Source organism: Symphalangus syndactylus, chromosome 22 (genome assembly GCF_028878055.3).
Source record: "Symphalangus syndactylus isolate Jambi chromosome 22, NHGRI_mSymSyn1-v2.1_pri, whole genome shotgun sequence".
Classification (NCBI taxonomy): Eukaryota; Metazoa; Chordata; class Mammalia; order Primates; family Hylobatidae; genus Symphalangus; species Symphalangus syndactylus.
The window spans coordinates 34,355,354-34,379,000 of NC_072444.2; the positions used below are offsets into that span (position 1 = coordinate 34,355,354).

General features: G+C 57.4%; 3 protein-coding genes across 14 annotated transcripts in view; 2 read left to right on the plus strand and 1 right to left on the minus strand.

Moving 5' to 3' along the window:
* Positions 1-2,199: 2,199 nt before the first annotated feature.
* Positions 2,200-9,992, plus strand: PEX10 (peroxisomal biogenesis factor 10). Of its 5 annotated transcripts, none has more exons than XM_055262590.2 (6): positions 2,200-2,414; positions 4,365-4,445; positions 5,958-6,364; positions 7,927-8,102; positions 8,203-8,338; positions 8,958-9,992. In XM_055262590.2, exons 1-6 carry the CDS (start codon positions 2,303-2,305, stop codon positions 9,024-9,026), a joined length of 981 nt encoding a protein of 326 aa, XP_055118565.1. In that variant the 5' UTR covers positions 2,200-2,302; the 3' UTR covers positions 9,027-9,992. The 5 variants fall into 5 exon arrangements, with proteins under 5 accessions (XP_055118565.1, XP_055118566.1, XP_055118563.1 ...); XM_055262588.2 differs by having other exon boundaries at positions 2,230-2,414; positions 7,867-8,102; XM_055262589.2 differs by having other exon boundaries at positions 2,230-2,414; positions 7,870-8,102.
* RER1 (retention in endoplasmic reticulum sorting receptor 1) lies at positions 9,357-23,488 on the minus strand. Of its 5 annotated transcripts, XM_063632085.1 has the most exons (8): positions 22,587-22,744; positions 21,822-21,955; positions 18,640-18,727; positions 17,292-17,396; positions 15,090-15,189; positions 13,682-13,760; positions 12,431-12,566; positions 9,357-11,748 (listed from the first exon to the last, which is right to left on the minus strand). In XM_063632085.1, exons 2-8 carry the CDS (start codon positions 21,833-21,835, stop codon positions 11,659-11,661), a joined length of 612 nt encoding a protein of 203 aa, XP_063488155.1. In that variant the 5' UTR covers positions 21,836-21,955; positions 22,587-22,744; the 3' UTR covers positions 9,357-11,658. The 5 variants fall into 5 exon arrangements, with proteins under 5 accessions (XP_063488155.1, XP_063488156.1, XP_055118567.1 ...); XM_063632086.1 differs by lacking the exons at positions 21,822-21,955; positions 22,587-22,744 and adding an exon at positions 23,181-23,488; XM_055262592.2 differs by lacking the exon at positions 21,822-21,955 and having other exon boundaries at positions 22,587-22,777.
* MORN1 (MORN repeat containing 1) overlaps positions 22,798-23,647 on the plus strand; it is a 74,387-nt gene continuing 73,537 nt past the window's right edge. For 2 of the 4 annotated variants that reach the window (XM_063632058.1, XM_063632059.1), the window contains exon 1: positions 22,798-23,089. In XM_063632058.1, coding sequence (XP_063488128.1) covers positions 23,014-23,089 — 76 coding nt within the window. In that variant the 5' untranslated portion in view covers positions 22,798-23,013. The remainder of the gene's footprint in view (positions 23,090-23,647) is intronic. The other 2 variants (XM_055262582.2, XM_055262587.2) reach the window with 1 other exon arrangement.

Below are 23,647 nucleotides of genomic sequence, written 5' to 3' on the forward strand. Positions count from 1 at the left end.
CACCTCCCTGAGACCCCCTCCAGGCGCTTCCTTCCCTCCACTGTTTCGGGCAGATGGTCGCTCCACTTCGCCAGTGGTTCTGATCTAGATTCGATTGCTTTTGGGGCAAAACTCACCGCCTAATCCCATATAACTCTACTGGGGAGCCCAGTAGAAAGCAGACGGGCTGACGCTGCCACCTGCCGGCCATCACAGGATAGGACCGCCATATTCAAGTCGTCCTCAGGAAGGACCCTCAGGGCACCAGAGTCCTTCGAAGCCCCAGTGAATGAGGAAACTGAGGGTCGCGGGTGCCATTACACGGCCCAGCCAAGGCCTAGAGCCAAGGCTTGAACCGTGGGGGACCCCCAAGCCCCACCTGCCCAGGAACAGCAGACACTGGGACACTTTGTTTCGGGTCCTGCCCAGGCCCCTCCCACTGTGAGGCTGGGATTTGTCGCCCAGGGTGCAGATGAGAAGAGTGGGGAAAGCAGTCCTGAGCCAGGAGGGCGGTGGGGGATGCCTCCCAGAGCAGGCAGGGGCCCATCCTAGAACCGAGCGTGAATCCAAAGAAAGAGCCAAAGCCTCCTCCTCAGAATCAGACGTGGAGCCATGAGCCCAGGGGCCAGAGCTGAACCCAGGGGCCAGAGCGGCATCTCAAACTGTTATCTAAACATTGACCAGAACACACGATCACCTCAGCGACTCCACGTGGGCGATGCCGGGCTGCCTGGTCCATGGATGAGGGGTTCAGCCCAAGGTGCCCAACCCAATCAGAGGGCAGCCTCTGTGTCCAGGAGACACGGGTGCACCCGCAGGGTCAGAACTCCAAAGGGGCGCCGGGGGGCTGGGAGGTTCAGTAGCCAGAGGGCCTGCGGGGCCACCCAGGCCATGCCCCTTCCCTGTAAGAGGGACCATTCCTGCAGGGTGGGGCTCTGGCATTGTGACTGGGCTGTGCCAGTCTGGGGATGATCCCACAGCTGAGCTCCTGTAGATGGAAGCAGAGGTGAGGCAAGGAACCGCAGGCCCTCCCCACTGAGGTCAGCGGCGCGCAGACGCCCCCTTGTCGTGCCCTGCCTTCCTCCTGCAATCCTGCAGGACTCTCCAGGGCCAAGTGCCGCCCTTGGGGCCAAAAAACAGGGCCTTCTCCTTCACCTGCCCTGCAGCCATTCAGGGACGTGCGGGGCATCTCCTGCCCTCCCTGGCCAGGTGGCCCCAGAGACACAGGCCGCAGACACCGCGGGCGACCTGCGTGGGCCTTCAGTTCCCGCCCCAGCCCTTCCCGTCCCCAGCTCAGGGCAGGTCCAGCTGTGGCCAGCGGCTGGGGAAGACTGTCCCCTCCAGGTGTGCGGCCTTGGCAAGTGCTTCAGGCCGCCCTCCGCTCCTCCCCTGGGAGCAAAGGGGTAGGAGCGCCTGCGATGTGGTTCCCCACAGCACCTGCGGGGCTCAGGCCAGGCAGGGTGGAGGGTGGAGGGCCACCTTCCGCCCGTCCTGGAACCACGCGGCGGCCTCCCGGCTGCCCCGCACCCGCCAGGCCCTGCCTCCCGTGGGCACCGGGGGGCGTCCACACCAAGCCAGCCGTGTGCTTTTCACGCGGGATTACTGGAGAAGGCGGCTGCTCGGGGCCTGGAAGGTCCCGGGTCTCGCCTCGTGCCCCTCTGGCCCCCAAACCGACCGGCGCCCCGGAACTGGCCAACCCGCGCTGAGAGCCCGCGCAGCTCAGAGGGCGCGAGGGCGGAACCGCCGCGGCAGGCGCTGGGAGCTCGGCCTCCCGGAGACCCAAGCGCAGGCCTCCGTCTCCCCAGCCGTAAATGGGCCCGCAGCGTCTCCACTCCGCAGCGCTGTCCCCAGTGGGAGGGTGGCCCGTGGACGTGCAGGGAGCAGAGCGGGGGCCCGGGGCAGCGCAGGACCCTGGGGGGTCTGCTGCCTCGCCAGCGCCCCTAGAGCGTGCTCCGCCCCCACCTCGGCTCGCGGGCCCCGCCCCGCCCCGCCCCGCCCCGCCCCGCCCCGCCCCGCCCCGCCCCGCTCCGCCCCGCCCCGCCCCGCTCCGCTCCGCCCCGCCCCGCCCCGCTCCGCTCCGCCCTGCGCCTCCGACTACCTTCCCGCTGCCCCGCCCCGCGCTGCGCTGGTTCGGACTCCAGCCCCGCTTCCGCCCGGGCCCTGGCCCCTGGCCCCGCCTCCAGCCCCGGTCCTGCCCCGCCCCAGCACCTTGACGCAAAGGTCTGCGCCGCACGCAGAGCCACGTCGTGCCGTCATCAGTTCTCGCCCGCGTGGGCGTGGGCGTGGCCAGCGTGGCTTCTCGGGACCACCCGAACCCGCGGCCATGGCCCTGGCCGCCGCCGGCCCCCCGGCGGTGATCCGCGCGGCGCAGAAGGACGAGTACTACCGCGGTGGGCTGCGGAGCGCGGCGGGCGGCGCCCTGCACAGCCTAGCGGGTGAGGGCCGGGTGCGGCCGGACGTCCTCGCGAGCGGCCCAGGGGGTGTTGCCCCTCATGGAGGCGGGGTGTCTGCAGTGTGTGGTCACGGTCGCGTGGGCCCGTCGCACAACCTGGGACCCGGCAGTCTTCTTCGCCTGCCCTGCGGCCATTCAGGGATGTGCGAGGCACCTCCTGCCCTTCCTGGCCAGGTGGCCCCAGAGGCACAGGCCGCAGACACCGCGGGGGACCTGCGTGGGCCTCCAGTTCCCGCCCAAGCCCTTCCTGTCCCCAGCTCAGGGCAGGTCCAGCTGTGGCCAGCGGCTGGGGAAGACTCTGTCCCCTCCAGGTGTGCGGCCTTGGCAAGTGCTTCAGGCCGCCCTCCGATCCTCCTCTGTGAGCCGAGGGGTCAGCGCCCGCGGCGCGAACGCCTCATACCTCGGTCCCGTTCACACTGACCCGGGCCTTTCCTAGGCCTGAGCAGCAGCCCAGGCCCCTCGCCCTGCTGACCCCAGGGTAGGCTCAGCCAGACCCTGCCTGCCTCACCAGGCCGTGAGCTGAATACAGAAGCCAGTGTACTCAATGAAGCAGCACCTGTCATCCCAGCAGTTTGGGAGGAGGAGGCGGGAGGATCGCTTGAGCCCAGGAGTTTGAGACCAGCCTGGGCAACATGGCAAGACCCCGTCTCTACAAAAAATCTGAAAATTAGCCGGACGTGGTGGCGGCATCTGTAATCCCAGCTCTTCAGGAGGCTGAGGCAAGAGAATTGCCTGAGCCGGAGGGATGAGGCTGCAGTGAGCCATGATTGTGCCACTGCACTCCAGCCTGGGCGATGGGGCCAGACCCCATCACCGATTAAAAAACGAAAAAAAAAAAAAAAAAAAAGATGCCGGGTGTGGTGGCTTACACCTGTAATCCCAGCACTGTGGGAGGCTGAGGCGGGCGGATCACTTGAGGTCAGGAGTTCGAGACCAGTCTACGCAACATGGTGAAACCCCATCTCTGCTAAAAATACAAAAATTATCTGGGCGTGGTGGCGCGTGCGTGTAATCCCAGCTACTTGGGAGGCTGAGAATCACCTGAACCCGAGAGGCAGAGGTTGCATAAGCCGAGATCGCGCCACTGCACTCCAGTCTGGGCAACAGAGTGAGACTCCGTCTCAAAAAAAAAAAAAAAAAAAGCAACGCCATGAAGTCTTTGGGGGTGGGGCCAGGCAGTTGTTAAAGGCATCAACTCCCAGCAGAACGTTTCGTGGAGCAGTGGCACTACAGCCCTACAGCCCAGTGGTGGGGGTGTCGTGGCCGCAGGAACAGTGCCATGGGACAGGAAGAGCATGGGTAAATATCGGAGGACAGCCAGGCTCCCTGCCAGGAGGGCCATGGGTGTCAGGTGGGCAGCCATTGGTGGATTCTGAACAGGAGAGTGACATGATAAGAATTTTTTGTGTGTGTACTTATTTATTTTACAATACACTTGGCACTTACCCTGTGCCAGACACTGTTCCCGGTGTTTTACAATATTGAATCTTCAAACATCCCTACAGGTAGGACTTACTACTCTTCTGATAGATGAGCAAATGGAGATTCTAGAAAGACCTCACAGCCAGCAAGTTGCAGAGCTGCTGTTTGATGCTAGATAGTTGGCCTCTGGCCTGTATTCTTACTACCCCAGACCATCTTTCCATGTGGCCCTCGTAGGCCCTAGAACAGTTGCTCAGGGGAATCCCGGAGCAAGAGATGAGCACAGGTGGGAGGTTCTTAGCAGACTGTGTGCAGCTCACACTAAGGTCAAGGTGGAGACAAGGGGGTGCCTTTGGAGACAGAAGCAGAGAGGGAGGCCGAGGAGTGAGTGTTGGCTGCATGGAAGGGGTGGGACTGGATCTGGGCCTAGACAACTGGGGGAGGACTGTGGTCCCTTATCCTCAGGGGATGCCCACCAGCTCCCTTGGACTAATATTGTTTCTCATCTCAGGTGCGAAGAAGTGGCTGGAGTGGAGGAAGGAGGTTGAGCTGCTCTCAGATGTGGCCTACTTTGGCCTCACCACACTTGCAGGTAGAAGCTCCCATGGGACCTCAGGACTGAGGGCAGCCACACACACCAAGTCCAGGGACGGTGGCCAGGGGACTGCCAGGCAGAGTGAGAAGCTCCTGGAGCTGGCCCGGGTGAGGCTGCCTCAGGGAAGTGCAGGAGGTGCTGCTCCGAGGGAGGCGAGGCGTCTGCTCCCAGTAGGGAGCCCATTTTTCCAGCCTTTGTGTGTCCCTGGGGACCTTTGTCTAAGACTTTACCCCGGGTGCCATTGAGAGCCATTTCTCAGTGGCCAGCCCTGGTGGCACCAGTGAGTCACAGTGCTGAGCCATGTCATAGGGTGCAGTGCCCGTGTGACAGTGCCCTGGTGGAGCAGTGGCGGGTCTGTGGCCCAGGCTGGTCACCACTCTGTAGAGGGAGTTGTTGACAGAGGCTTTCAGTCTCCCAACCCCAGCTCAGCATGTAGCAAGGACCACCGAGCACCAGCCTGCTTCCCTATGAGGGGCTTGCCCTGGGCATCCTGCCGCCATGGAGAGTGTGCTCGGTGGGTGGGAGACAGATGTGGCTGCGTCACAGGGCATCTTGGGAAGTGAGGGGCTCTCAGAGATAAAGACCGCATCTTGGGGAAGAGCATTTTCCAGACCGACAGAGCAAGCAGCTGGGAAAGGCCCTGAGAAGAACACGTCCTTGGCAGTTTGGGAGGGTGACCTCGGGGGGCTCGTGAGTTTTGTAAGCCCATAGCTTTCCCTGTGCGAGGCTTGGGGCATTGCAGGGACATGGGCAGGGGAGAGGCCGACCACTAGCTAAGACCAGACCTCAGGGGACAAAGTTGGGCTCAGGGAGACTACAGAGGCTGTGACAGTCCCCCACGGGATGGTGGTGGTACAGAGCAGGGGTGGCAGTGAAGGGGTGGAACACACAGGGAAGGTGCATGCAGGGTGCCCCTTGGGCTTGACCTCAGGAACCGGATTCCTGGTGTTGCCATCCACAGAGATGGGAACAGGGAGCAGGCTTTTCTGGGTGGGGGTGCTGGAAGCTGTCTTGGCAGGGGTGGAATTGGGGTGCACATCTGAGGATACACGGCAATGTCAGGTAGGTGGCGGACCTGCATGGCTGGCACTCACGAGTCAGGTCCAGGGTGGGCATAAATCGGGTGGTGCCAGCTGTGTGGTTGGTGGAGAGCCATGGGACTGGATCCGGGTGCTTGGGCTAGGGGAGGTGGCGGGGACAGCTAGGGAGAAAGGGGAAGGAGCAGAGACTCTTGGGGAGAAGCCGGGAGAGGGAGGGACACCAGCCAGCCAAGGCCCCAGGAGCCGAGGGCAGCCATTGGCCAGGCCTGTCATGTGCTGCCTGAGGTCACAGTGGGCTTAGCGACAGAAGGTCATGTTGGCCTCAGCCAGCGTGGGGTGGCAGGGGGCTCAAGGGCGACAAGATGGGGCTGTTGACAGGAGCCAGCAGATGGTTGGCTGGCAGGGGCGCTGGGAGCCTGTCCCCGCAGCAGCAGTCTCAGGGTCCACACACCCATCCTCTTCCTCGCAGGCTACCAGACCCTGGGGGAGGAGTACGTCAGCATCATCCAGGTGGACCCATCACGGACACATGTGCCCTCCTCGCTGCGCCGTGGTGTGCTGGTGACGCTGCATGCCGTCCTGCCCTACCTGCTGGACAAGGCCCTGCTCCCCCTGGAGCAGGAGCTGCAGGCTGACCCCGACAGTGGGCGACCCCCGCAGGGGAGCCTGGTGCCAGGTGGGCGTGGCTGCTCAGGGGCGCGGCGCTGGATGCGTCACCACACGGCCACCCTGACTGAGCAGCAGAGGAGGGCGCTGCTGCGGGCGGTCTTCGTCCTCAGGCAGGGCCTCGCCTGCCTCCAGCGGCTACATGTTGCCTGGTTTTACATCCACGGTGTCTTCTACCACCTGGCCAAGAGGCTCACGGGGATCACGTACGTAAGTAGCAGGTGCTGAGGGCACAGCCGCTTCGGCCACCCTTGTCACCCCCACTGGACTTGGGTGCATGCACAGAGCCGGCCTTCCAGGCCACTCAGCCAACAGGGTTCTACATCCAGCATCTGTGTCAAGGCAGGAACCCAAATCCTCTGCTTGGAAAAAAAGCATATTTTGTTTAATTACACTTGACTGAAAGATCCAAGGAAGTCCAGACCCTCAGTGTAGAATGAACTCCTGCTGCAGCCCCTCGTGGCCACCAGGCCCTGCGCTCAGCTCTTTACTGACCAGGGGGGCCCCGGGTCACACCTCACCACAGATCCCTGAACCTGGGCCCGTGACTGCCCATGTCACTGCTGTGGGGAACAAGCAGCTTCTCCCAGACAGTGTGGGAGCATGGACTGCAGCCCCGGCCCCAGCCCCTCACCCCTCGCCCCTGCCTGGCCCAGCAGTCTGCCCCATCAGTTGGCCGTTCCCACCTTCTCCCCTCCACAGCCATTGGCACCTCTGCCCATCCTGACGCCCAGCTGACACCCCTGCTTCCAGATTCAGCAACGAAGCCTCCCCCATGGTCCCACCACCATGTCCACCTGCCACAGCGTTAGTCCCTGGCCCACCAGAGCCACTGCTGCATGAGCTCCTTCCAGAACAGCACTCTGAGGAACCCCCTTCCTTTTGTCCCTAGAGCTGCACTGGGCCCCTCAGCCCCTACTTGCCAGGCAACCCGACCTCCACACACACCCTAAGCAGGAAGGCACCGTGGCCTCGTCTCAGAGCCAGTGGTCAGGTCTTCGTCTTCAGCGTACCCAGCCTCACTCACGCGTATTTGACGTGGTTTCTTGCCCCGTCCATGTTGGTGAGGGATTTGCTGAGCTGCTGTGACGGGGGCATGGAAATGGGGCTCAAACCAGATGGGAGGCTCCCTCTGTCCTAGGACAGCCAGGAAGTGGCTGGACACCCAGGGCCCATGCTGGCGGTGTGACCTGCCACCTCTGTATGTGGTTCCCGGCCCTGGGCCAAGGCCATCTGGCTGTCTCCATTTCCCAGCCAGTGGAAAGGGACACGGGAAGCTGAGGGCAGCCAGCTGTCCTTCAGTGGCACGGCCAGAAGCTACCTGCGTCACCAGCAGCAAGAGGGTGGGAGCAGTGTCCCTGGGGCCATGTGCCTTGCTACACTGGGGCTTCGGTCCCTGTAGCAGGGTAGCTGGTGGGCAGTGTCTGCAGCCCCACATTTCCGCTCCCCGCCTCCTTTTCTGAGAGGTGGTCTCTGGACATCCCCACGTCCTCACCTGCTCTGCCAGCCTCATAGCTAAGACTCCCTCTGCACTGGCGATGCCAAGGCTGGTCTGGAGCTCAGGCCTCTCTGTCATGCTAGGCTGCGAAGCAGGCACCTCAGACTCCCTGAACCTGCCCCCTGGCTTGATCGTTTCTGCCGGGCACTCCCCGTGCCAGTGAGAGGCCTGGTTCTAATGCGCTGTGTGCCAACTGAACGTGTGACCCTCCCAGCAGGCGCTGAGGCCAGATCCCCTCAGGGTCCTGATGGGTGTGGCGCCGTCTGTCTTACAGCTCCGTGTCCGCAGCCTGCCCGGAGAGGACCTGAGGGCCCGTGTTAGCTACAGGCTGCTGGGGGTCGTCTCGCTGTTGCACCTGGTGCTGTCCGTGGGGCTGCAGCTGTACGGTTTCAGGCAGCGGCAGCGAGCCAGGAAGGAGTGGAGGCTGCACCGTGGCCTGTCTCACCGCAGGTGCGTGCGGGGGCCACACATGGGGGCTGGGGGGGTCCTGGGCACTTCACAAGGACCTGTAAGGTGCACCCACCTTGACGCTCTGCCCCACCTTCCCCAGGGCCTCCCTGGAGGAGAGAGCCGTTTCCAGAAACCCCCTGTGCACTCTGTGCCTGGAGGAGCGCAGGCACCCAACAGCCACGCCCTGCGGCCACCTGTTCTGCTGGGAGTGCATCACCGCGTGGTGCAGCAGCAAGGTGAGGTGGGAGCCTGCTGGGGTCCTGGGGTGGTCAGTGGCTGTGCTGGCAAAATGCACCTGGCTGCAGCAGAAGTGGGGAGTCTGGCTCTGAGCACCCTCCAGTTTGAGGGTACAGAGGTGGGCGTCTTTTTAAAGGCTCCCAGGTAGGTCAGATGTGGGCTCATTGCGGGGGTTAAAGTTCCAAATTCACGTGTATTGAGGCTTTGCTGAACGCAGGTTGAGGTAGTGGCCAGCTCTGAAAGGCCCCACGCCTGCCCCACACACCCCAGCACGCCCTTCCTCCCGGGGTCCTCACCACACTTGGAAACCCTAGCACACTGACTCACACCCACCGAAGATGCCGGCAGGTTGAGAGCAGCACGCTTTCCCAGGAGCTGGGCTTCCTGGGCTGTGTCAGCTGCGGGAGCAGGAGGGAACCTCCCGGCCAAGCCCCACGCCCCCAGCCCCACCGGGACTCAGCCTTCTGAAAAAAGGCTGGCTTTCTTGGTCATTAGTTGAAGGAAATACGTTTATGTTGTGTGTCACGGGCAGAGAATGTGGACAGGACAAGAGATGACGATGGGGATGGGCATGGCCTAGTGGCCCCAGCTGTCGTGACCCCCTTCTCCTCTTTGCAGGCGGAGTGTCCCCTCTGCCGGGAGAAGTTCCCTCCCCAGAAGCTCATCTACCTTCGGCACTACCGCTGAGCCGGCACCCGGGTGGGCCTGGACACAGATGACTTCTACAGGAGTCTGAACGCCAAAATTTAGTCTCAAGATTAACCTCGCTTGCACAGAAATCAGAACACTCAACAGTTTTTTGTCACGTAAGATACTAACCCAGCCACCCCGGGAGAGAACAGAAAGCTGTCTCTGGCTGTGCTTTCTCAGCCCTGGGAGGGGCGCCTGAACCCACAACATTTCCCTAAGCCCAACCTGGTAGGGCTCAGCCACTGCTTCAGGAATTTCACTTATTTGGACAGGATTTTAGGTTTCCCTCCCTTCCCCAAACCATACAGTTGAGAAGTAATTCAGAAGTAGGCCAGAAGACACTTTATTCATTTATATTGTGAGAGAATGGTTCCATCAGGCTTGTGTTAAGGCAATGGACTGAATGAGTGTGTGTTGAGTTGGGATGGGGCACGGGAGGCTGGCGGTTTACTTCAGCCAGTGTGGTCAGAACAGCAGCCCCACGGCCCCCATCGGAGACAGTGGTGCCCTCCCCGAGGGTAGCTGGGCAGAGCACATCCACCAGGACTTGATGACCACGCAGGGGCAGAGAGAAACCCGCCAAGGCCAGCACCTCTGTCGGAAGCATTTGGCACACACCTTCAATACACGTTGAGGTTGCTTCCAGTTTTAGAAAATAGAAATCTGCATCTCAGCCTGACACGCAGAGAGGTCTCCTCCTGACCCAAACACACTCACGAGCCAGGTCCTGGGGGTCGGGGCTGCCAGGGGCACCCGAGCCCTCTCCTGGGGGCCTGCTGGGCAGGCGACCTGCTGACCCATGGTAACTGCTGTGTTCAGCCCCTCAGCTCGGCCCCAGCCTATTTCCTGCCTCCATCTGACGTTCCACATTTTCAAAACTGCATTTAACCTGTGCCAGAGACTTCGCCATAGGCATCTTTAATAAACTAACTCCACCAAAATGTGGGTATGTTAATAACACAAGATGGAACTTGAGATTTCCTAAAGCGCAGTGTTAAAATGCCTCGAGAGTGTATGCCACATTTCCCTGCTGACATAAAACGCCTGGCCGGCAGCACCGACTTCCAGCAAAGACCCGCGCAAACCATGCCTTGCTGTTTGACTTAGGAATGATGATGACCCTGTATTCCCGGGTTAGTCAAGGTCAGCTTGCCGGAGACGGGGGAGGGCGGGGGGACTGTGACCCTCTAGACTGGGAGGACCACCAGGAGAGGCACTGGGGGCTGCAGCCGGGTGGGCAGATGCCGCCGTGGCTCCATCCATCAGCACCCAGTCCTTTGATTCACTGTGCTCTGGCCAAGTGCATGCGACTTCCTGTCACATCTTAGGCCTGAGAGCTTATTAAGAAAACAGTATGAAAAATGACAACACTACTGTCCGGAGTCTGAGAATCCCAAGTGTCTCAACACAGTACCAGAAGTACCACCTGGGAGCAGCACTTGCTATCTTGGGTCAGGGACACACAAGCTTGAATGTGGCCTCTTAAGAGAGGAGCTCGATGTCAGATATGCAAACACTGGTACAAGAAAATCCAGACACTAAGCATTCACCGTGTCAATTCTAAGACAGGAAACACTGCCCAGAGTGAGGAGCCTGCGCAGCCCGGGGCCCAGGAGGAGAGGCCGGCACTCGCATCTCAGTGTCTCGGCTGGGACCACAGCTGTGATGTTCTGCTGTGCAAAATGGCTTCACCTTTTGAAAAGGCCAAACAAAAGTTGGGCTTTCCTGTGTCCAGCGACTGCCATGTTTTAGATAAAGACTTTAGTAAAAGGTGGAGTTAAAATCACTTGGTAAAATGTTGAGAGTATTTCTTTACTCACATCAAAAACGATGACATGCAAGTGGGTTCTGCCTCTCCTCCCGCAGTGGGGGGCCGAGTGCTGAACCCACAAAGCCAGTCTGCTCCCTGCCAGCTTCGCTGCCCCTCATGGAGGGTTGCATGAGGACAGATTTAAATTAAAAACAAAACACTCTATCAAAGAAATGTGTCAAAATAATCTCAAACAATTAAAATATATATTTATAATTCCAGGCCCTCAAAAGCAATCATGGTAGTTAAGAACAAAGTTTTGAGTCATTAGGACAGAGGCCAACTTTAAACATCTCCAGTGAGATGGAATTAGGAAACTGGCATTAGAACCCCACACAGTTACTTGACAACCACCTTTAAAACGTTAAGTTCTTTCAGACACGCAGGAATCAGGCTAGATCATCCCTCGGGCTCTGTGGAGTGGCTGGCACCACCTGCGGCTGGTGGGGAAGGCGGCTGGTGGGGAGCGGCCCGTTCCTCCCTCACAGGCCTCGCTCCTGCCTGCCCACCTGGCACGTGGGGGACCGGCCACTCGCCCTTGCTCCCATAGGCTCCACCCGCCTGGCTTCCCGCCTGCAGCTGACTAGAATTCCATCCGTGAGAAACACCTGAACATCACTGAAAAAGAAATCCATGCGATTTGGTTTAAGCGCCAGTTTCTTCAAGAACCTGATATTTCAGTTACAAATCATTGAAGCTCCTTTTTAAAAAGAAAATTTGACTCCCTCGTAATCAACTACTTTATGTGAAGAAAAAAGGCATTGTTAACAACGGCTCAAAACCATTCTTGCAACACGTGAGGCAGCCTCAGTCCCGCTTCTAGCTGGCGAAGGCCTTGCCGGCATCCTCCTTGCCTCTGTACCTCCTCTTCCCATGTGTGAACGGGATGTACCGGTACTTAATCATGTGCTGGGGAGAGAAATACAGACTCAGTTACTGCACAACCGCTCTCCAATCAGTCACACTGTCCCCAAATCTGAGCCGCCAAAGGGCCCCCATCTTTTCTATACATCAGACAAGTGGAATTGGGGCCCCAGTGGCTTCCTGTGCCCACATCAACACAGCAAGACCTTCCAAAGCCCACGAGGCCTAGGTTTGAAACCCCATCAATCCCAGTGTTTCATGAGCCTCCCATGGAGGAAGGGCAAGGGGGATGTGAGGTGGCCCAGGGTCCTCTCTGCAGCCAACACCCCGGGCACAGAGTGAGGCCCGCAGCACGAAGGCCACACCATTAAGGGCACAGTCCACAGTCTCGGATAACTTCCCCCTAACACCCTCCTCCTCGGACAGGCTGGCACAGGGCGCTGGGCACCCTAAGAGGAGCCATTAGGACACTGCGCACGCCGGGGCTCTCCCGCCCAGCTTCCACCAAGAGCCCGCCCGCTCTGACAGCTGTGCTCTCCATTTAGTTAGCCGGCTGTGCTGGGGAAGGGAGCAGTGTCCTCATCACACACAAGACGGTGCCACTTAGCTCCACATTCACACCAGGCAGACTCTGCCACCACCCACCACAGCCCAGCACAGCTCCCCCAGTGCTGTGGGTAACAGAACAGCGATTGCGGCTGGCGTGGCGGCAGCGCCTCTGCTTTACCTTGATTTGCCTCTTCATTGTGATACAGAAGAGCATGATGAAGTACATCACCAGAATCGGCCAGAACACCGGGACGTTGAAAGCGTCGAAGAAAGTACAGACCATAGCCACAAGGATGCCCTTGGTAGCCGCATGCCTTCAAGTGGGGAGAGAAGGTTAGCGCCGCATCTGCAGCCAGCACTGGGCACCTGCCGGCCGCCTCCAGTTTTGCAGCTGCACCAACCGTCCCCGCAAACAGAAGCATCCCTGTGGAAAGGAGGGGTCTACCCTGGGCACAGCAGCAGCAGGACCCTTTGCATGTAGCTCCCAGACATGTACTGCCCTAACCACAGAGACATCCTTCTCTTACTCCCTTGAAAGATACAATTCTTCTTAAAACTACACAAAGTATAAAGCATCAGTACTGAAGCTTGGGGCCCCATGCCTGCTGGCTGGGCCTGCGATCTGGACAGAAACCCAGGCTGTGTCTTGTGGACCATCCACAGCCTTCACCTTGTCACTGTGGCATGGCCACCAGTGCTCCCTTCCATCCCAGCCCATGGCCAACAGATGCCACCGCCCTGGAGGCTCAGCTCTCCCTTCCTAGGCCAAGCTTCTGGTGGCTTCCAGGGCCCCTGATCTTTCTGTGCCACATTCCATCTGGGGCTGCAAAGTCAAGGCGTGGAGCCCCACGAGCTTGGCAGGCTCCTTCAGTTTACTGATCCAATAGGCTTGGGTTCCTCCTGTGCCCCCAGAGTAGGGTATGAGGGACAGGACAAACAGATGCACAGAGCTCCCGTCCCTCTGATGGCTGCACCACCCACCTGTGCCTAGCCGTGCAGACAGGGACACCTCGGCTCAAACCCCTCTCAAAAATGACTCCAGGAGAAGGCTAGTCCCCCTCTGCCAGCCAGAAGGAGCCACAGGGCTGGGTATGGGAGAGAGGACAGAGGGAGGAGGGAGGAGGGAGGGAAGACGGAGACTGGCCGCAGGGCCTGCCCTCCCTAGGCCATGACCACAGGAGCCGGTGCGCACTCCATCCCAGACTCAGCCTCCTTTCTGCCAGCCTCCAGGGCACTGGTGCTGACTTGAAACCAAGAGAATGCGGCAAGGTAGTGAGTGGCCTTCTACAGAAAGCCCCTGCGATTCCCCGTGCCCAGCCCAGCACAGCAGTCATCTTTCAGGTGACTTGAACAAAAATCAGTGTAGTCTCAGTTTCAGCCACCCTTGAGCACAATTCTCCTTCTCAAATACCGTGAACAATTAGCTCACCAAAATTTAAACTCCGGAAGCCTTCGAATGAAAGGGCGGAATTCCTCGTTCTGTTTGGTGGGTAGTGAAGGACCGTCATCTGCAAGGCAGAGCAACCATCAGGGAGGGCACCTCTGTTCATCCCCATCACAGTTCTACCTTTTCCCCTCAAGGCGTTGGACTAACAGGTCTCACAAATCTAAACCGAGATTCGTGTCGTTTAACCAAAAAGAAAATGGGTCTGTGGTCAACTGACACATCCAATTCACTGCTTTCAGAAGGTGCTATCAGAATGTTTTTAGACTTCCATACGTTTTCAATGCATGAAGAATTCAACCACATATAAACATCCAGGAACACGTCAGCTGCGCCACGTAAAGGCACAGAAGAAAACAAAGGCGAATTAAAAAGCAAGCGGCAGAGAACAGGGCGGGGCCAAGGATGCGCTGACCATGGAACCCGGGCACCAGGCCTGTCCCACCAGCAACCGCACCAAGCCCACGCTCACCCCACCTCCCCCACTGGGACAGGTGCTGCTCCCCATTTACAGATGGGAAAACTGAGGCCTACGGGAAAGGGGCTCTTTGTTATTTTCTATTCTCCTCCCAACAGCAACAACAGAGAGGGGCTGTGTTCCTGGCAATCTTTTCATCACATATCCTACACAGAAGACTCATAGGCTTCTGGCCACACAGTGAGAGCATACCCTACTCCCTGACAGCAGGTTCCCCCAGAATGAGGAGGGTCCTGGCAGGGAGCTGCGTGTGGGTTTTCCCTCAATGGCCACAACGTCCTGGAATGCAGTTGTTTGTTCCTCGCCTGGGGCTGGCCAGTCAGGCGTGAACTCAGGGCCCCTACCTGGCCCAGGCAGGCCCAGGAGCAGCGTGATTCTTCCAAGAGTGGAGCACGAAGCGCCAAGAACACTTCAGCTCACAGCTCCTCAGAAACCAGAGAAGGCCGCCCAAAGCCTGACACAACGCGATGTTGGCATTAGGGTCCCGGCAGTCTCTGTGCACCACAGTGAGCTGCCTGTGGAACCCTCTGGCTACAGGAAAAGGTAACCTCATCCTGGCTGCCTCCGCTGATTCTGAGAGGGACCACTGACTGGGGTGGGACAGGTGCCAGAGTCGGACCGTCTGCCTCAGACCCCTACTGTCTGTGGTGTCATGTGACCTCGAACACGTTACCTAACCCTGTACGCCTCAGTTTCCTCATCTGCAAAGTGGAAAAACAGAATGAATACCCACTTCATGGCTGTCAGGAGGGTTTGAAGAGTCATTCTACAAACGTATCCTGATCACCCAACGTTACAAGTACATTTCAACCCCAAGAGAAGAGTCTCGGGTGTTTCCAAAGAACACTGGGCAATCCCATCAGAAAAGAAAGGCCCAATCTGCCCACACAGCCCAGTGCACAGCCGCTACCCTACCTGAGTCTTCCATTAAGGAAGGATCCACTTTGGGAGAAAGAAAAGCTATGAAAAGATTTAGATGGTAGATCCCCAAGGCATAGGTCACAATGTACCAACCCTGAAAGAGAAGGAAAGAGAGTCAGTGGTGCACTCTGACTGTCCATCAGCCTAAGCCAGTTCACGTTTGCACTCCGGTTCACTCTCAACTTTGTTTTAACTGATCTAACTTTGTTTTAACACACAAAACTTACTTACAGCAAGGACAAGGAAATACAGTGAAATCCCATGGTAACAATTTATCTCAAATTATACTCCGTGGGAACAGAGACTAAGTGGACAAGCAAGGGCCCAAATGAGCAAAGCTCTTCAAGGGTCCAGTTAGACACGTGATCCCTGAAGCCACAGATGCCCCACAAGGAGTGCAGCAGAAAAGGAGGCTTTTCTCAAGAAGCACATGCTCAAGCTACAGCACAGGCTCGGGTGGCCCTGGCAGCTGAGTGATGCTGGCCCAGAGCCCCCACCAGGAGCAGGTTCATCAGAAACAGAAGACAGAATCTCAATTGTGACTGGAGGCATGCTGGCTGATGTTCCTCCAACAGACAATTCATATTGCCAAAAACACTCTGCCAGGAGGGTTAAACCTTTGCCCAGAAGAAATCCACAACTGGGAAATCCAGAAAAGTGTGCTTACATCAAGCCGTCCTCAAGAGATGCAAAGTGGGGAGAATTTTGGCAAGATGCCTGAGTGCAGCACACTTACTTGCAACTAATTCATTTTTAAAATGATTAAGCATATGCCATTAGAAGCCAGAACCGCATTCTCAATTTCAAAAGCCTTAAATTTCTCAGTCGGGTGTGGTGGCTCATACCTGTAATCCCAGAACTTTGGGAGGCCAAGGCGGGTAGATCACCTGAGGTCAGGAGTTCAAGACCAGCCTGGCCAACATGATTAAACTTCGTCTCTACTAAAAATACAAAAATTAGCCAGGCGTGGTGACACATGCGTGTGATCCCAGCTGCTCGGGAAGCTGAGGTAAGAGAATCACTTGAACCCGGGAGGTGGAGGTTGCAGTGAGCTGAGATCACGCCACTGCACTCCAGCCTGGGCGACAGAGTGAGACCCCGTCTCAAAACAATAAATAAAATATAAATGCTTTAACTTTCTCATACAAACAAGAAGTCTTTCTGCCTAAAAGCTTTTCAAGTTAGACGGCTAAACACTAGATGTGAGGGTTAACTGGATGTCTGTGTATCATCTTCGTGCTGCAGGGCCACACCTGAAGGGACGTCAAATGAGGCACGAGCTTGGTTTAGAACACAGTAAAACTGACCTGTGGGTGCTGCACTCTTCCCGCCCCCTGCTCCTGCCTGAAGTCCCTGATTCAAGATTTCTAGGTCATTCTTTCCATCAGAGAATGGACCGAGTTCCAATTTAAAAACAAAAATAAATAAATTAATTAAGGTGTGTGCTTTAAACAAGGAAGTATCTTCCACAGTCCCCAGAGGAGAAAATAGCCCAGACAAGGCTTTCAACATGCCCTGCTCTGCACGTAAGATTAAGTAACCTCCTCTAAAGACCTACGAAGAATTCCCATCTTACAAGTTTGCTCCTAGAAACCCCGTATTTACCAGCAAGTAAAGGAGCACCCAGGTGAAGTCTGAGACGACATCGCCTGACCTAGGGGTACCCAAAAACACACGAAGGAAACCCTCGAGACCTCCTTCGGTCACTGTCTCTCTTATTTGACTCGGCGTCTCAACCTGCACTGTGCTCTTTGGCCTCATACAAGGGAGAACTCAGGAAAGGCTAAATAAACCCTTTTGGACGCCAAATCATTCATGACACCCAAGGTATGGACTCTTCACCCGAGTAATGAGGCAGCCACAGAGCGCCACCTTGTCCTGAGCATCACGCAGCAGGGTCAGAGGGACACCAGCGGCTCCACTGTCCAGGCCTAGACATGCCCAGGGCAGGGCCAGGCTGGGCTCAGGAAAGCCTGGGTATACTGAGAAGCCTGGCGAGGGGACTCCGGGTGAATCATAAACAACCCTGTTTGTTAAAGAGAGTCACTGAGATCCTTCTGACATTTGGTATTTAGCTGAAAATTGATTACTAGAGACCATTTCCTGCAAGACAAACTGTATCAACAACATCCCCACGAACACCATGTCCAGGTAACATGGACAGAGCCAAGTCTCATCACTTCAGCCCACACCTACCTGCAGCAGGTAAACTCGAATCATGTAGACAAAGCTCAGGCCCAGTGTCACGACCCATCGCACAGCCGTGTAGGGTGTGGACTTGTCTAGCCAGGACTGATAAATCTAGAAAGACAAGAGTCCAAAAGCATGAAGCAGGTCCTGTAACTTCTGTACTGACCCTGCCACAAAATGTACCTTCTGCTAGGGTTGGCTTTCAATTTTTAAAAAAGCTAAAAGAGTGAGTTAAAATAGCAAGAGATCATCTATGTATCAACACAAAGAAGTGACTACAATTAATCCAAAGTTTATTTTCAATAATTCCTGAAGCAGGTTCATCTCTTAAGCAAGACTATTACAAAACAATCTCCTAGGAGACTGTGGCATTGTGCTGGCCTGAAGGGATCACTATGGGGAAGACCCAGCCTCACCCTAAAGAGAGGACTGTGCATCTCAAAGTCCCCACCCTACAGCACAGCCCTTATCGTCACATCTCAAGTCAGCTCCCCCATCTGCTGCAGCCAGCGGCCAGCCTTGCCCCGCTCCCAGGCCCACTGGCCACAGCCTGAGCCCCAGCAGCCACAGCTGCATGTGTGTGCATCCAGGCGGCTGTGGACATGACTGAGGGACCCCTTAGTTTTATGTACTTAATTTTACAAATATACGTAAGTATGGTTTTTTATTTTAATTTTGAAATTTAATTTTCAAATTGTGAGAAATTTCCAAATTCACAAAAGTAAAAAGATTATAGAAGCCTACATATGCCCATCACCCAACTTCATTAACCGCCAATCGCTTTTCATATGTGATTTAATTAAGAAGGTGATGAATTTTTATTTGAGCCAGATCCTCAGCACCTGGAACTGCCAGTGACCTAAGCTCTTCCTGAGACTAAGGTTCAGACTCCAGTGTTCAAAGGCAGCTCTAGGCCCCTCACTCACCAAGCAATGCACACGAAGCCCACACAAGAGCCTCTCGCCCTCAGGGGCAGAACCGCCGACCTGACACGGGGCAGGTGGGGCTACCAGCACTGGGGACGTGGGTGGCTGGGAGAGGAACAGCAAGAGCAGAACGGCAGCCACAGCCCCGTCTGTCCTGCCTGGAAGCTGAGACTGGGTTTTACATTTTTAAAGGTTGGTAAAAGGAAAACAGAAACAGAAAACGCATATGTGACCAGGTGTGTCCCCAGGGCCTGATCTCTCCACAGCTGGCCCTTTACAGTGAAGAGAGCGCTGTGTTCAGGAAGTTTGAGCCTGAGGCGAAGTAACTTCTCCATCGGGAACACCAGCAAACAGTTCCTTCTGGAAAATGCTGGGAGTCCAGTTTCTTTTTCAAATATTTATACTCATCTACTAAAAAACCCACCAACCTGTCCAAGTCTTGTGAAAAATCTGTACACCACCGAAGGTTTCCCATGGACGGACTCTCCCACACTGTCCCCTTCAGACATTCTGTAACTGGGAGAAAAACATAAAATACTTTTCAATAAAAAGCATTCAAGGGTGTGAAATCTCGGCCCTATTTTCACCAACACTGTCAAGTAGGTTTCTTCAACATTCAGTATTTTGTCCATACCACTTGTGTTTTTACCATGAATTGTTCGGGAAAAAGTAGCAGGTACACAGGCTTCCATGGAGGGGAAGGGCAGCGTGAGACGCATGGGCCTAGGAGCACAGGCCGCGTTTCATTCCCGCTCTGGCACCTCAGTCACCTGTGTGGGCGGCACTGTCCACCCCACTGGCCCCAGGAGCAGCCTTGCTGGCCATGGGATCCACTGGCTGGTCCAAGGCACGTGGCACTGCACGTCCTCCCTCCAAGGACCGCATCCTCCGTGGATCCCTCAGGGTTCCCCTGCCCAGGAACCCTGTCTGCTCCACGCCCTGTCCTGAGGCTCCGGTCTGGCAGGAGCAGGAGGGGTCCTGTCCTCTCAGGGCCAGGTCCTCCACCCCATTAACAGGAAAATGTTATCTGCAACTCTCAGGTAGTCCATCCATCTGCGTCCCAGTTTCTTATCTGGCAAGCGGAGGTAACTTATCTGCTCCTATTTCAACACACTGCTGTGATGCCATGAGGAATTATCCTGAGAACCCAGGTGCCAGAGGTCACATTGTTTACCCACTTAATTCCCAGATGCTCAAGTGAAGGGCATCATGACCCCCATTTCACCAAGTCTCAAACAGTGGAAGCCACATGTTCAAGGTCCCGCCACAACCCTGCTTCTGGGCAGGCCAAGCCAAGCCTGACTCCCACCTGGCTCCTCAGCTGAGCACGCCGCCACCCCACTCCTGAGAAGAGACGGCGTCAGGACCTGCCGCTCTTCAGGAAAGCACAGCTGAGTACCCAGGGCCTGCCGGTTGTCTTTCCTACTTTAAAGATGAGATGCCTGCTGGCCCCTGAGCTAGAGAAGATGCCAGGGGCGACGTTCACCTCCTCTGCCACCCCCCACCTGCTCCCTCGGCAGGGCAGTGAGGAGAAACAGACTCTGCTCTCAAGTTTGGCTTAAGGTCCCACCTGTGCTAAGCGGCTGTGAGGCCTTCAGCAAACACTCTGAGCATGCAGCCGGCCTCAGTTTCCTCATCTGTAAAATGAGGCTCTAAGAAATACCAGACACGAAAGCAAAGACATCATTCCTCAGCAACCCGTGGGGTCAATCTTATTGTTCTCATTTACAGATAAGAAAACTGAGGCTTACAAAGGCTAAAGAGTTTCCCTGGCCCATTAGCATGTTCGCAGTGGGCAGGAGCCAGAACGTGCACCTTCCTGAAACCAACTCTTTTCCAGTCCCATCCTCACTGTGAGCACTGGGGAAATCTTCCCTTCAGGTGGAAGGCAGCAGGTGGCCAGATGTAATCCCGCCCTCAAGTGCCTTGGCTCTCCCATCACAACTGACGCGCTGAAGTGATCCAGGCATCTCCCTCCACGTCATCAAGTCTGTGCAGAACGTGGCTCTGTGACACTGTTCCTGGATCCTCTGTGCGGAGTGCCAGGCTGGCTCAAGGAGACCGAGGGGCCCTTTGGTCTTGCGGAGCCATGTAAACCAGACAGAGGAGGAGCACCTTTACTCTCCACTGAAAGAACTCCGTATTTAAATAGAGGCTACACTAAAATGCGCCACCTGGAATGGCCACCCTATTTAGGCCAAAGCCAGGTCATCTGAAAGCCACCCGTCACACTGTTCGTCCTATAGCTCCTTGTAAGTTTCCCCCTATTTTACTCAGATTGTTTCCCATTAAGGCACTTTTACTTGACTGGAGGTGATGAGAGTAACGTCAGAGAGAAAATACCCGGCTCTCCCACCAAAGGGTGTTCTCTAGGCAAAGCTCAGAACTTCTCACTCTCCAGCTGAACATGTAGAAAACCTACTCAAAACGCCATCAGCCAATTCTGCTTGTCTGATACACACAACACATATACCAAACACACACATATATCAAACACAGCTTGCACCCTGACTGAACGCATTGCCAGGAATAGCCTGAGGCAGGGCAGCAGGAGCAAGAACGTGAACTCTGGACTCCAACGGCCTGCTTTCAGATCCTGGCTCTACCACTCTCTGCCAGTGTGACCAGGACAGGCTATTCTAGGATGCCTCAGGTTCCAGTCTGTGAAATGGGACAACAGCACCTCTCGTGCTTTCTCCACGAGGCTCTCGTGAGGAATCAGTGGGCAGCCCGTGGAGCACCCTTGGAGCCGGGCAAGGCAGTGCCAGCCCTGTTCCTGGATCAGGGCCAGCCCTCGCAGCAGCTGCCCCCACTGCAGTTGTCTTCTCCGCTCAGTTTGAAGGCCACCTCCTCTTCAGAGGCCTCCGTTACCGCCCACACTGACCCCCAGTCCCTTACATCACATCACCGTTTTTATTTTGTGTACAACTATCTCCTGATACCTTTCTGGTTTACTTCTCAAGTTTCTCCTGCTAGAATGAAGCTCCTTGAGGGGTCCCTGTCTGGTTCGGGGCTGGGCCCTGCCACCTGGAAGTCCATTACATAGTAGACAGCCCATCAATTACCTGTTGACGGTGACTGCTTTATGCCTGGTCACAAACAAAACAGGGAGATAAAACCAGTCCAAGCAGAGACCACGAGGACTTGCCAGAAAGTGTAAGACTCCCTATGTGCCTTGTTCCAGGGCCCGTCACTTTTATCCACATCTGTGGTCCATCACTATGCGCGTGGAAAGGATGAAGTCCTCGGCCTGGCGTTCGGGAGCACTGAAGTCTCGGATGAAGTCCTCGGCCTGGCGGTCTGGCTCCCACCTTTCTCTTCACGTCCCCATCCCCAATTCCTCCGGGACTAAGAAAGCCCCCGGCTGCTGTGCACCAAGCTTCACGCCTCTGGTGTTGTTCAGTCCTCTGAAATGCCCTCCCAGACCCCGTCTCTTCCTTCTTCCCAAGGCCACATTCCAGCCTGGGCTCCTCCCTCCTTTGGGCCTGACCATCTTACATCTCCACCTGGCTCTGACACACTGTAACCGCCGTCGCCGTCGCCGTCACCTCAGGCATACGGCAGAAGCCATGTGAGAGTCTGAATTACTAAGAACCCTTTATCCACTTACGGGGATAACTGCATCTTCCTGGGAAATGTCAACTCAACTAAAAATAAAGTGCTTCCAAGACTAGCGGCCAGTCTCTACTCTTCATAAAGGGAAAGGTACTTAGGCTGAAAGCAGCCCTCTGTGCTGTAAGACACCTGGCAGAGAAACGAACGATAACTTTATCAGTGGGGCCACAGACCAGTACTAAGTCAGCCTGGAGAATTTATGATTTTATTGCCTATTTAGAATACGATCAAAACCGATGTAACTAGTTTCCCTTCAGCCCGTCAGTAACGCCTTCACCCCAGAGCTTAACACTAAATCCTACAGATAAGCGCTGACCTGGACGCAGGATGGGGAGAGGGCACATTACTCTCAAATACAGCCCAACTCGCAGCGCTGTGGGGGCGGCAACTGCCCGCTTCCCCCAGATGCCCAGCAGGTGAAGCGGACGAGACGCTGCCCAGGTGGCTCGAGGGCTGCAGCCCCCGCCCGGCCCCTCTCCCGCTCCCCCGACCCTCGCAGGCCCCAGGGCTCGGCCGGCACCTCCAGCCCCCTCTCCACCGCACCCCCCAACACCCCGTCCCGGGCCCGGCCCCGAGGCGCGACCCGTACCCCTCAGGGCCGCGGGTCAGGAGGAACACGGTCCCCGCGGCCACCCGGGCCCCGACGGCCCTCCCCGCCCGGCCCTCAGCGCGGCCCCGCCCGCCCGCGGCCTTGACAGCCCGGAAGGAGCGGAGGCGGCGCTGCCCGGCCGTTCCCGCGCCACGCAGCCCTTCCTGGCACCTCGCAGCTCCGCTACGGCCGAGCCGCGGTCTCCCTGACGGCCGCGGGAAGGAGGACGGCGGGGCAGGGGCGGCCGCAGGCGCTGCGCTCCGGCTCCGGGAAGCTGCAGCGAGCACTTCCGCTCCGTCCTCCGCGGCACCGCCTCCAGGGCCCCCAAGATGGCGCGAGGGCGGGGCCAAGGGCTCCAACCATTTCCGCTTCCTGCGCAGACGCCCAGGCCGTTGGCGGGCGGGCCGCTCGGCGGAAGAGACGACAGCGGCGGAAACGCGCACAGGCGCAGCTGCGTCCTCTGGCTCCGGGCCCGGCTAGCTTCGCTCCAGAGATTGCGCGGGCTCAGGGACTAGGCCCCTGGCCACACACCCCCTCTTGCGACAAAGACCAATGGAAGCGGGCGTTGCTGGTCGCTAAGGGAACCCCCGGCGGCAAGATGGCGGCGGCTGGCGAGGGCACCCCGAGCTCCTGCGAGCCGCGCCGGGACCCACCGAGGCGGCCGCCCCGGGACGGTAACGACTGCGGGCCCCGGGCAGGTCGCCGGCAGCCCTGGGTTCCGTTCGGGGTGCGATCGCTCTACGCCTTAGACCCCCAAATGCTCACCTCGGAAAGTAGAGGTCCAGGTGCCGCGGCGGAGCCAGGGCCGCCCTCACATCCCCCACTCCCACAGGACTCGCCGTGCGCCTCCTCGGGCCCGGCTCGCACCTTTCCCCGAGCCCTCCTCCCGCAGCAGGCCAAGCCCTGCAGGGGGTCGCCCCCCGCGGGCTCCTAGCAGGGAAGACCGGGTTCCGGCGCAGCTTCACAGCCAGCCGGACCTGGGGTTGCCATGGGGATCCCGAAGCCCAGGACGTGGGGCGAGGGCAGGCGCAGGAGCAGCACCAAGCCTCCTGACTTCCTGGCCGGTGCTGTCCGGAAACGCTAGGACGCGTTTCAAAAGCAGTTTTTGCATGTACTCCCAGCACTTTGGGAGGCCGAGGCGGGTGGATCGCCTGAGGTCAGGAGTTCGAGACCAGTGTGGCCAACATGGCGAAACCCCGTCTCTACTAAAAAAATACAAAAATTGGCCGGGC

Bases quoted from the DNA above. Each gene is read 5' to 3' on its own strand.
- PEX10 (XM_055262588.2), top strand. From the start codon at position 2,303: ATGGCCCTGGCCGCCGCCGGCCCCCCGGCGGTGATCCGCGCGGCGCAG. The intron at 4,446-5,957 runs GTAGAAGCTCCC...TCTTCCTCGCAG, and splicing joins TGGCCTCACCACACTTGCAG to GCTACCAGACCCTGGGGGAG. The intron at 8,339-8,957 runs GTGAGGTGGGAG...TCCTCTTTGCAG, and splicing joins CCGCGTGGTGCAGCAGCAAG to GCGGAGTGTCCCCTCTGCCG.
- RER1 (XM_063632085.1), bottom strand. The intron at 17,397-18,639 runs GTTGGTGGGTTT...TTGTCTTTCTAG, and splicing joins TTTTCACAAGACTTGGACAG to ATTTATCAGTCCTGGCTAGA. The intron at 13,761-15,089 runs GTAGGGTAGCGG...TCTGCCTTGCAG, and splicing joins TTCCTTAATGGAAGACTCAG to ATGACGGTCCTTCACTACCC.